The 12,470-nt window shown below is 47.6% G+C and overlaps 1 protein-coding gene and 1 long non-coding RNA gene across 6 annotated transcripts in view; one reads left to right on the forward strand and one right to left on the reverse strand.

The window, feature by feature from the left end:
- The window catches only part of HDAC5 (histone deacetylase 5), a 119,884-nt gene that overhangs the window by 87,498 nt on the left and 19,916 nt on the right, over positions 1-12,470 (forward strand). For all 5 annotated transcript variants that reach the window (XM_080979270.1, XM_080979269.1, XM_080979271.1 and 2 more), the window contains 5 exons: positions 1,372-1,537; positions 2,526-2,659; positions 9,172-9,292; positions 10,503-10,552; positions 11,769-11,876. In XM_080979270.1, coding sequence (XP_080835396.1) covers positions 1,372-1,537; positions 2,526-2,659; positions 9,172-9,292; positions 10,503-10,552; positions 11,769-11,876 — 579 coding nt within the window. The remainder of the gene's footprint in view (positions 1-1,371; positions 1,538-2,525; positions 2,660-9,171; positions 9,293-10,502; positions 10,553-11,768; positions 11,877-12,470) is intronic.
- On the reverse strand, positions 639-2,519 carry LOC308462150. Its single transcript, XR_013979013.1, has 2 exons — positions 1,619-2,519; positions 639-1,033 (listed from the first exon to the last, which is right to left on the reverse strand). It is a non-coding gene; the product is annotated as an uncharacterized lncRNA (long non-coding RNA).

A 12,470-nucleotide genomic window follows, 5' to 3' on the forward strand; every position in this document is an offset into this window, starting at 1 on the left:
GAAGATAGCCAGTCTCTCCTTTTGAGCAGGGGCTGGATGGTGCCTCCTCTCAGCTCTCTTGTTCTGCAAAAGAGGGCATAGAACTAAGGTGGCACAGGAGCAGCAGGCGAGATGAAGCCCCAGAGCATCGGGGAAGCTCGCTGCCAAAGGACATGAGCCTGGAGAAGGAGGCGGAAGGCCGCCTCCGGCCCCCATCCCTCACCCCCACTCATCCACGCCAGCGGTGGCAAAGACTCCCGATGAGAAAGTGACTCATTTCCCACCTCTCCGCCACCCTCCCTTCTGCCCTTGCTTATGTGCATCCCTTCCGCTTCCCTGCGTCCTCCTTAAGGATGAGTCACTTGTCTTTCCTTCTTTCATTTCTTCTGCGCACCTAAATATTTCATCAGCCTCAGATGTGTGTTTGGCAGGCAGATGAAAGGCGCTGTCTGCAGGGGTGAAGCAGGGGGGTGGGGAAGAGGCTTTGTAAAGAAACTGGAAGAGGGTAGTGTGGGTTGAAAAGAGTGTAATCTTGGAAGCTTAGCCAGGAGAGCAACGTGAGTGTTGCAAGGGGTCTGCTGGATGTAACAGTTATGGGGAAACTTGTCTACAGCAGTCCAGTGGTTAGGGTCGATGAGAGATGTGTACCACAAATAAAATCACTGCTAGCTGGAAGAGCATTTTATTGTAGGCTCATACTATGAATACATATCCTACGCCCAACCCCGATTCAGGTTTCCATGTTGGGGTCTGTGACCATCTGGCTCACGGTAGTTGCGGGAAATTGCTGCATAGGTTGCGGTCAGCCACTAGTGTGGCCAAAAAGCTTAGTCCTTAGAATCCCATCTCAGACAGAGAATTCAGCATCCCGAGACTCTCGGCTTTCATGTTTTGTTTTTCAAAGCGAGTTGCCCTCTTTTTTGGCAGCGGATGTAGGCTTGGGTGTGCAGAACAGCAGCTGGGGAAGGGGGCGGACACAGAACGAGCAGGATTTCTTCTGGGAGTAGTGAGATCTCGCTACCCAACTTGCCTCCTTTCTTCTCCCCAGCAATAGCTTGAAAACGGAAAAGAAGTTAAACCAAACAGTCATATGCCTGTGTTTGCAGCGTGTATAATTTATTACAAGCCACAGCTGTTCGGAGCGCACAGCGTCCAAGTCGCTCTTGGTGTGCAGAAATCCGAGGCTTCAAAGTGCAAAATGTATGCAGTTCTGTATGTACTGGGAGGAAGTTTTCAGAATTGATCAGTCTGCCTCATAGGTGCCCGTACAGTTTGGCTAAACCAGGCCACATGTTTTAAGCCGCTTAAGTATTAAGGTAACAGAGCCATTTGAATGTTCTTTCTCTCCCTCCCCCCCTTTTTTGGCTGGTCTCCTGTGCACAACTCTGGCAGGTGTTTGCAGATGCACACCAACTGCGGCCCGTTCATCTCTACCAGACGCCCCTGAGCATCGGCAGTCTGCCCCACCAAGCCCTCGGCCGCACCCAGTCGTCACCTGCCAGCACTAGCCTGAAGAGCAGTACAGCTGAGCCCTTGGTCAAGCACCTTTTCACTACAGGTAGGAGCCGATACAGACCCCTCTCGTGGAGACTGGAAGGTAGGGAGAGAGAGCCTTGGGTGTGTGCAAAGGGGGATATACCTGCCCATCAAGAAGCAAAGTTCCCTTTTCTGAAATCTCCTGTTCCGGGTGTGCAAGGAAAAGGCATTCTGTACATGCTCGGGAATATACTCTTTTGTTTCCTACGGCTCATCTGTTTCAGGGCTCTGGAGCTGATGAGGTCTGTGGCAAATTCATTCCCATGCAGGGCACAACTCTGTCAACCGCCGCGCAGGCTGAGCCTGGGTGTGCTTTGGGGCAGCTTGATGTGTTGTAGGAGAAGCCTTTCTTTAGTTCGGAATGCTGGGATGTCTCTGGTTCTTTAGGGGGTCTCTTCGGCCCGGGGAGTTCCTTGCCAGGATTGGTCAGTGATTGGGGCAGGCCAAAGACATGTGGTGACCAAGGCAAACTAGAAAACAGCGCCTCTCCCCTGGTCAACAAGGGGAGTAGAGCCTGGGAGAGGTGGTCATGGGGGCAGAGGCATAAAAATACTCAGTTTGCTTTTGACTTTTGTCACAGAGCTCTCTGTTGCTTAGCAACTTCTGATTTGGTTTGCTACCTGGGCTCCTTCAGTAGGGCAGGGCAATCGAAGGAGCAGGATTTAATCTGAACCAGCCACCCCCCATTTTTTTAGTCCTGAGTTTTGTGTTGACTCATATGGAATACTGAATGCAATTGAGCATGTGCAGAGTGTGTTTCCTTCCACACAAAGGACATGACTGACTCCTGTACTCCAGGTGTTTTTTGAGGGGGAGGGGAGAACGGCTTTCAGCGCGAAGAGTGCAATTTCCTTTGAACTCCTGCACCTTTAGTTCCAAAAGTCACTCAAATTAAATCAAACCACTGGTGGCTTGTGAATCATTCCAGCATTGCCATGATCTCACTAGTTTCCCTTCTCTTTCTCTCCCCTGCTCCGCCCCACTATCCTTTTTCCTGCCCTCTCTCACAGGCTTAGTTTATGACACTTTCATGCTGAAGCATCAGTGCACATGCGGAAACACTAATGTTCACCCAGAGCATGCTGGGAGAATCCAGAGTATCTGGTCCAGATTACAGGAGACAGGGTTGCTAAGCAAGTGTGAGGTAAGAATCTTCAGAATGGAAACCTTCTGCCAGCAAATGGTAAGGCACCTAACAAGGCCTTGGGTTGAAAGGGTGAGCAAATTTTAGGGCAGGTGTTTCCCAAACTTGGGTCTCTTGGATGTTCCTGGACTACAGCTCCCAGCATCCCTAGCTAGTAAGACCAGTGGTCAGGGATGATGGGAACCGTAGTCCAAAAAAACAGCTGGAGACCCAATTTTGGGAAACACTGTTTTAGGGAATGGTTTTGCAGTGTCAGGAGGCGCCCCCGCCCAACCTGGAATGTCTGATTAAGAGGATCATTCCCCACCCTGAAGCAAAGATATATAGGTCTGCAAAATCACAACCAACATCTCAGGTGCAAACAAGTGTGTGTGTGAATATATATCACACACCCCAAGGATAGGTCCTATGTACAGTTGAACCACGACTTACATACACCTCGTCTTGCAGGTGTTCCAAATTGTGTCTGCAGCAAACCCGGAAGTAAACACTGGGTTTGCCGCGATTCACTCATGTGCGGAAGGGGCTTCTGCCATCTGCACGTGCGCAGAAGCGGCTGCCACCGTCGGCGCGTGCGCAGAAGCACACTACCGCCGAATGCGCATGCGCAGAAGTGGCCGTCGTCTGTGCATGTGCAGAAGCATGCTACCGCCGAATGCGCATGCGCACAAGAGGCCTCTTCTAGCATCCCGTTTCGACCAGGGGACAGACCTCCGGAACAGATTATGTCCGTAAGTAGAGGTTCCACTGTATATAGACACAGTGCTTTCTCCAGAATGGTCCAGTGCGTCCCAGGGAAACTCAACACTCTTACAACGTCAGTTCCTAGTAATGCGCATTATTCTGCAGATACCTAAGAGTGAAGGAACAAACCTATGATACCCATTTCTGTACGATATGAAAGCCCACGTTCCTGCATGAAAAACATATATGTTCTCCCCCCTCCCCATTGCTCCCTGCCCCCCAGTAATTTTCAAGCAGGTTACTTTGTTACGTTTTTCATGCAGGAACGTGTATTGACTTTATAAGAGTATTGACTTCCCCCCCTGGGCTGAACACATCAGTTATGCATTTGAACGTTCCTGGGGAAAACATCTATGCAATCTCTTCATGTCTGCCACATCTTCAAATTTAGCTATGAGGGTGAGTCTTTTTGCTCATTTACTTCCTTAACACTTGCAAACTGGGGCAGTGGGGGGTGGGTGGGTGGGGAAGCTGTGCAGAAGTGATGTCTCTGCATGTAACAGGATCCTTGAGTTCCTGAGAGAAACTGGGTTAAATCCAGTGATGGGGAGGTTGTTGGCCAAATTGCGTGGGGCCCTGTTTGGGTATTTTTTTGTTAACAAATCTGCCCTTTTGTGGAAAGATCAAACACACAAAACAGGAGTCTTACGGCAGAGACTAGTTGATTTATTGTGGCATCAGCTCTTGTAAAACAGAACCCACTTTGTTACGAGTTTTCCTGGTAGGAAGAACGGAGACTCCACATCAGACTAATATGATGTTTATGGATTCAGACCATGAGTTGAAACTGTGGATCTTAGAAAATGTGCTCTTGGATACAAATGTGGCATAATGCATTATTTGACCATATATACTCACGAACAAGTCTGCTTTTAAAACGGGTTAATTGACTGGCCTCTTGTTGACTTCTCAGCTACCATGCATCACGATCACACACAAATATGTGCATTAAGTCTCTCTGACACAAGGCCAGATGGTGTTACGGTGTGATCCATTTTTTAAGGTTCACTCGCTGGTCATTCTGTCTTTGTAATTTGGTACGTAAAGAGCCTGGCTTTATTTTCCCAGTTCACTAAAATAATTAATTGATTTCATTTACATCCCACTTTTTTCCTAAGGAGCTCAATGTGGGGGGTGTGTGTGTGTGTGTGTGGTTCCTACCCAAATCTCCCTTTTATCCTCGCAAACACCCTGCGCCGTAGCTTAGGCTGAGTGAAGATTTGAATTCCTGCCCGCCCAGATTCTAGTCCCAGCACTTAACATGACTTACAAGCGAGAGTTCCTTGATTCACGCATAACAGTGTACTCTGATAATGCAAGCCAGGTCTTTGCTAATGCAAGCCAGGTCTTTGCACTAAAGCCAGCAGGCAGCAGGAGGAGGGTGAGGGATGAGGAAGGAGTGCCAGCACTCATCCTTGGCTTCCGATCTGTGCCATTACGTAGTACTTGCAATAGATCATTGTGCTTCAGTATTATATTGCATTCTTATAGCCTGTGGCTCAAGCAAACACAACCCTGAATCATTTTAACTGATTGTAAAATAAGAAGTTGCATTATACCAGATCAGCCTGTTAGTCCATCTAGCTCCATCAGCAGTGGCTTGCTGGGCTCTCAGACAGGGCTCTTCCTTTCCTGTGAGCTGCAAACTTGATCTTTTTGGGTGCAGATAACCAGTGACTAGGAGGGATGCGGGTGGCGCTGTGGGTTAAACCACAGAGCCTAGGACTTGCCGATCAGAAGGTCGGCGGTTTGAATCCCCGCAATGGGGTGAGCTCCCGTTGCTTGGTCCCTGCTCCTGCCAACCTAGCAGTTTGAAAGCACTTCAAGTGCAAGTAGATAAATAGGTACCACTCCGGCGGGAAGGTAAACGGCATTTCTGTGCTCTGGTTCGCCAGAAGCGGCTTAGTCATGCTGGCCACATGACCTGGAAGCTGTACGCTGGCTCCCTCGGCCAGTATAACGAGATGAGAGCCGCAACCCCAGAGTCGGCCACGACTGGACCTAATGGTCAGGGGTACCTTTACCTTTTTAACCAGTGACTGAACTTGGGGCATGCTCTCACACTGAGCTATGGCCCCTCCCTCCCCAGTGGCCATATGTGAAATCACCCAGGTTTTTCTGTCGTTGTGCCCATGCAGGGCGACAGCGCTGCCACCATCACTGACTCCTAGGCATAGTCTATGTACAGTGGTACCTCGGGTTAAGAACTTAATTCGTCCTGGAGGTCTGTTCTTAACCTGAAACTGTTCTTAACCCGAGGTACCACTTTAGCTAATGATGATGATGATGATGATGATAATAATAATAATAAATAATTTATTATTTGTACCCCAGCCACTCTAGGCGGCTTCCAGCAAAGATTAAAAATACATTAAAATGTCACACATTAAAAACTTCCTTGAACAGGACTGCCTTCAGATGTCTTCTAAATGTCAGGCAGTTGTTTATCTCTTTGACATCTGATGGGAGGGCGTTCCACAGGGTGGGCGCCACTACTGAAAAGGTCCTCTGCCTGGTTCCCTGTAGCTGTGCTTCTCTCAGTGAGGGAACCTCCAGAAGGCCCTCGGCACTGGACCTCAGTGTCTGGGCAGAACGATGGGGGTGGAGACGCTCCTTCAGGTATACTGGGCTGAGGCTGTTTAGGGCTTTAATGGGGCCTCCCGCTGCCGCCGCACCGCCACCACACAATTTCTGTTCTCATCCTGAAGCAAAGTTCTTAACCCGAGGTACTGTTTCTGGGTTAGCGGAGTCTGTAACCTGAAGCATCTGTAAACCGAGGTACCACTGTATTCAAATGGATCAGAGTTTTCCTGGAGACCAGGAGTGTGCCAAAATGGACGAGAGAAACACAGGAATTGAAATCGGGTTATCTGACTGCTTCTGAGTCTTCAAGCGTTATGGAATTGATGTCAGGGTGCTATCACAAGTGATGCTAAGAACACCTCTCTTGTCTCCAAGTGGCTTTATGGAAAAACAACAACCACAACCTTGTGAATATGGTTGATGTAGCGCTTGAAACAGTAAACATCCATTTTTAAAGTTAAAGTGACAGTCCTTGGAAATGTGGCTGTTACTCAATTCAGGTGATCTAGGTCATCCTTTTGCCACAAACTAGACATTATCATTTTGTCAGTTTCCGTGTTTTCACCATAGCAACGGTAAGGTCTCTTCCTAAGGACGTGACCTCTTCTCCAAAGGTGCAATATTTCTGAAGTGTGAAGGCGTTAAATGTTTGAAGATGCATGATGCAAGTGGGTGTGAAGTCATTCTGGGCAAATGAGAGATTTTAAAAGTACTTGCATTTTCTTCTTCTATGAAAGCACCCTATAGCATAGGGGTGTTCTTATAAGCCTGATAATGGCACTCTGGATTCTGCTACTTTTATCAGTTTAGATTCCATGGGTCACAGAGCGATCCTAGCCATGTCTGCTCAGAAGTAAGCCCTATTCAACTCAGTAGGGCTTGCTCCAAACTAAATTGGTTTAGGATTGCAGCCTATCTTAACTCCCCCAGAGAACTGGCGATGCACAGGTATCTATTTCACCAACACCTTTAAGGTAATGAGCAAGCTCTGTCTTCACCAACCTAATTCTGCCTGGTGGAAGGACACAGTGCAAGAAACAACACAATCAAATGCATTTTATTATGACCAACTAAAACAAAAATGCATACTTGAATATCTACGGTGGAATATTTACGATCCAGAGTGTACTCACTGTGGATGTTACAGGAAAGCTATTGAATGCTAAGATGCAAGCAGCGTACTGTTGCCATGCTGTTCTGATGCTTTACATGGAAAATAGACAATCAGTTGTATAAAAGCAGGTTCGTTAGGCCTCTTTGGTCGGGATTCAGCAGTTCTTCAAGGGCAGTGGAATTCCTGCCTGTCCATCCCTTCACTGGGTCCTTGCCTTTTCTTCCATGGCATAGAATGTAACTCAATGGACTCAGCCACTTAGTTGGAGAGTCTTTGGTGGCAGATGGGTTGTTTGTCATTCTTTAAAGTAGCAATTGCTCTGCCAAGTGTTTTGTTACGTTTTTAAATCATTGTTAGATGCTTCTGCTGGTGGCTGGAGAAACCCAGCCAGATGGGTGGGGTATAAATAATATAATATAAATAAAAATAAATCATCATCATCTCAACTGGCCCCGACTTGGTGGAACGCTCTGTCACAAGAGACCAGGGCCCTGCGGGACTTGACATCTTTCCACAGGGCCTGCAAGACAGAGCTGTTCCGTCTGACCTTTGGTTTGGACTCAGTCTGCCCCTTATGTTTCCCTTCCCTTATGGTTTTGATCTATGGGTTACTATTAAAATGAGGCTGCATTTTAAATTTTGATTTATCCTGTATTTTAAATTGGGTTTTTTAATTGTAATTTTACTGGTGTTAGCCTCCATGTGCCCGGCTCTGGCCAGGGAGGGCTGGGTATAAATAAAATTTTATTATTATTATTATTATTATTATCATCATCATCATCCTCATCATCCTCATCATCATCTAGGGCCCAGGTTAGCAACTAGTATTGTTTATGAGACACTATCAGTGTGGGGGTGACAAGGCCTGAAGACCTACTACCACCCCTGTCTAGACTCAGTCTCCCTGTCCAGGAGTGGAGGGAAGGGGGTGCGGTGGGGGCGGGATGCCCCAGGTGTCACCACTGAGGGGGGGGTGACACAATGCCACAGGGGCACTCACCGCGGGGCTGTTGCGTATTTAGCAGATTAATTGCGCTGCGGAAAGCGTGCTGGGGAGACCACACGTTCAGGAAACAATGAAGAAACGCAAAAATATCTTTTGCTTGGCTTTAATTACAAAAACAAAAACTTCTCTTACATTAAATTACATTACATCTGTTAGAATGACCCATCCATTGATCCATTCACCAGGGTACTGAGAGAGGTACACACTGCTCTTTATATACAGTGGTACCTCAGGTTACATACGCTTCAGGTTACAGACTCCGCTAACCCAGAAATAGTACCTCGGGTTAAGAACTTTGCTTCAGGATAAGAACAGAAATTGGGCTCCGGCGGCGCGGCAGCAGCAGGAGGCCCCATTAGCTAAAGTGGTGCTTCAGGTTAAGAACAGTTTCAGGTTAAGAACGGACCTCCGGAACGAATTAAGTTCTTAACCCGAGGTACCACTGTACTATACCCAATTGCTGACACAGCTTAAGTAACACAACTTAACAGCACCTGCTATACTGCTTCACAGGTGTAAAACTAGGTCATGATATTTGCTCTGGCCTTTAAAGAGATACACATCTTGTGAAACAATAATGAACCTTAATATTTAAAGAAACCATTCAACAGGGGCCTGTAGCGTGCCTGAGCCACGTGTCTCTCCTGGGAGTGATGCTGTGGCTTGGGCGCCCGCAGGTTCCGCACTCCCCCAAACAGTCCACCCGCCACCTCCCCTTCAGCTGTGGGGTGGCTGAATGGGAGGAGGCAGGCAGACTCCTCAGAGACCCTGCAGAGCGTCCTGTCCCAGCTCGCCCCACTGCTGTGGGCCCCAGGCGCCGGATTGGCTTGCTCCGCCGCTGTCCCTGTCTCCTGTTACTGCTGGTTTCCTTGTGTTGGCTGGGCCCTTGCCACCACAGGCTCCCCAGCAGTACTCCAGGCTGACATTTCTCTAGATAGAAACTGGCATACAATTAATACTTCTCAACCGTGACGCATTGATGAAAAGCACCTTCGGAAGCGAACCGGATGTTGCTTCTGGAGAGCGCCTTCTGCACTAATCTCCGTCTCTTCTCTTTGCTAATAGAGGATTCGAGGTCGGAAAGCAACGTTGGACGAGATCCAGACAGTGCATTCGGAGCATCACACGTTACTATATGGAACCAGCCCACTGAACCGGCAAAAGCTCGACAGCAAGAAATTGCTAGGTACAGTGTCCGGCAGATCACATGATTCTGTTTCTCTTGATTCATAATTTGTAACTATTTCTTTAACCATGATGTGTACATGATACTGTATATCTCTGTGTAGTAGGCAAAGGTGGAAGATTTTGGCTTAAGTTTGGGGAAGAAGGCGTATAGTCCATTGCAAGGCCTTTCCAGGTTCCCCTCTAATATCAAGGCTTTAAGCAAATGTTAATTTCCGCTTTAAACCTGTCCTCTACATCTTTAGGGACTAGAAACTTTCTCTTCCTATAAAAGATGCAAGTATTCCTGAATTCGGTGGATGAAATGGGAATTGCCCTGTGATTATGGCAATAAATAGTCATCTCTGAATACATGCATGCACTGCATGGATGCAGTTTGCTGTGCATAATTTTATCGGCTTCAGCTGATACAGTAGCTGCGGCCGTTCTTGGACCGAGATAGCTCACAGTAGTGCAGGCTTTAATGACTTCAAGATGGGATTGCTACAGTGCAGTCCATGTGGGGCTTCCCTTGTCCTTGATCTGGAAGCTGCACTTAGTGCAGAGTATTGTAGTCCAACTGCTGATTCAAATGAAACACCTCTGCTCAGAGAGCTGTGCCAGCTGCCAGTTTGTTACCAGGTCAAATTGAATGTGTTGGTATATAAAACCCTTAACAGCTTGATGCCAGCCTACCACATATATATATATATGTTCACTCAGCTGCTTTGATCTACAGAATAGGCACTTTTACGAATTCATTCCACACGTGCAAGGAATTGATATTTCATTGTGGCATCCCCTACACTGTGGAACTCCCTGCCCTTTGATATTAGGCAGGGACATTTGTTGTATTGTTTTTGGCACCTGCTAAAAGACTTTAAAACAAGCCTACCTCTGAACATGTGAATTTGACATGGATTTTAACGTGCAACCGTATTTTATCATGTATATACCTACAACTACTGATTTCTATCATGTGTATGTCCAAAATGGCTGGGTAAGCTGGTTTTTACCATCTGATTTGATTGGTTTTCTTAATGTACGTGCTATACAAACTGCTTCATTGATTAATCATGTGAAATAAATGAATAAATCTATTCGGTGTAAAGGACCTGGTTGTAGCATAGAGCTTCTCCAAAGTGAATGGGGACGAAGTGTGCCCATGGAGGACATGTTTGCTACCTGCTTGGTGTGTTTTATTATTTTCTCCTCCATCCCTCTCTTTACAGGTCCCCTTACGCCGAAGATGTATGCCGTCCTCCCATGTGGTGGAATCGGGGTGAGTATGTTGCCGTCAAAGCAATTTGCCAGTCAGCGGTTGATGCTTAGGGAAGGGAAGGGATGACATGGTCCCTCTCACGATCCTGATGAAACACTCCTTTGTACTTTTTCACACGTTACGTTTTTCCCAGAAACTACTAAATAGGAGCCCACCTTTCCTTGGTAAATCACTTTGCGGGCATGTTTTCTTTTCTGGAGGGGCGATGGCGTTAGCATGGCTAGCATGCTGGCATGTGTGTTGGGGTTCAGGATTTCCTTTAGGACAGGCATAGGCAAACTCGGCCCTCCAGATGTTTTGGGACTACAACTCCCATCATCCCTAACTAACAGGACCAGTGGTCAGGGATGATGGGAGTTATAGTCCCAAAACATCTGAAGGGCCGAGTTTGCCTATGCCTGCTTTAGGATGTTAGCTCTCTCTTTCTTCCTGGTCTTTAGAATTTAAAAATCGGGGTGGGGAGGGGAAGAAACAAATCCTGATCCTGTTGTGTGTGCTTTTTTTCCCCTTAAACACAAAAAGTAAATTGAGAACAGAAATGTGGCAAGTAGAGATGAATCGAAAGGTGTGTTGAGGTGTTCACCTTGACACATCGGCATGCTGTATCTGTGAGCAGGGAGCAAAGGCACACAGGTAGGCCCTGACTTTGGCATCCCTGTGTGCACTGCCCCCCATGCTCAGTCCTCAGGAAGATCTGCAAGGGGATTGTACTTGCATTCACTTGAACGTGAGAAGAACTCTGTGCGATCGGGGACACTGATCAAACAGGGTCCCTGATCGCTCGGAGGAGTCTATTCATGTTCCAGTGAACATGAGCAGAAACTCCCTGCAGACTTTCCCATGCAACCACGGAGTTTTAGGAGCTGATGTGCAGGAGGACATTGGGGGAGGGACTTGTGTGTGCATCCCTGCTCCTTGTCCACAGTTCAAGCATGTTCACGTGAATGACTGATCATGCTTAAGACGTTAAACAAAGCATTGGCAGCGACACCCAGTTCGAGCTGACTTTACATTCCCGCAGTGAATTTTGTTGCAAACCTAGCTGGGCTTCAGCAAAGGCCCGCTGCTGTCAATTTGTGTGTGTGTGGAGTGTGTGCCTTTCCTTCAGGCTCCATTCCCTTGCCGCCAAACCAAGGCAAGCTGAACGATACCGCTCTTCTCCCCTCTTGCAGCCCTTTGCTTCTGCCAATGCTTTGCTCTGTACCTTCCACGGCAGGTTGACATCGACACAGTGTGGAACGAGATGCACTCGTCCAGCGCGGTCCGCATGGCTGTTGGCTGCTTGGTAGAGCTGGCCTTTAAAGTGGCGTCTGGGGAGCTTAAGGTAAGTCGGGCCCAATGAATGTGCAGTTTCTCCATGTTGCAGCCCCTGGCCCTCCCCTCCCCCACCTCTAATTCTTGTTCCCAAGCACAGCTGGTAGGACATGGGAGAATTATGCTCATGTGAACCTTGCTTGGTTCCAGCTCACTTTGGCTGCTGCAGTGTGTACAAAAATCCCAGTGATTTAAGCTCTGTGTTTCTGAGCTTGGGCAGAATGTCAATCAGCTCTGATAAGAAGCAGCTTCTAAAAGAGCCCATGTAAGCACTGATATCTCAGCATGTGTAGAATGCCCATTGGTTGGAAGTTGGTTTTCCTTTAGGCATCTTGGTGTGCATCTTTTCCCCGAATCCCATTTTTGCTGCACTCCACGATCTTATTCTGTGAGTGGAGGGATGGCAGACCCAACTTTGGGTACCGAAATCAATGGGCTTTTTTATCCCAGGTTTACATACCCTTCTGAAGCTCACTGTTGTGGCTTAGGACTGACCACCATTTCTCAGCCTAGCCTACCTCATAGGGTTGCTAGGAAGATAAAGTATATGTGTGTGTGTGCGCGCGCACACACGCACACACACTGTGTTCACCACCCTGAGGTC

The sequence above is a fragment of the Podarcis pityusensis genome, assembly GCF_964106645.2.
Source record: "Podarcis pityusensis genome assembly, chromosome: 13".
Classification (NCBI taxonomy): Eukaryota; Metazoa; Chordata; class Lepidosauria; order Squamata; family Lacertidae; genus Podarcis; species Podarcis pityusensis.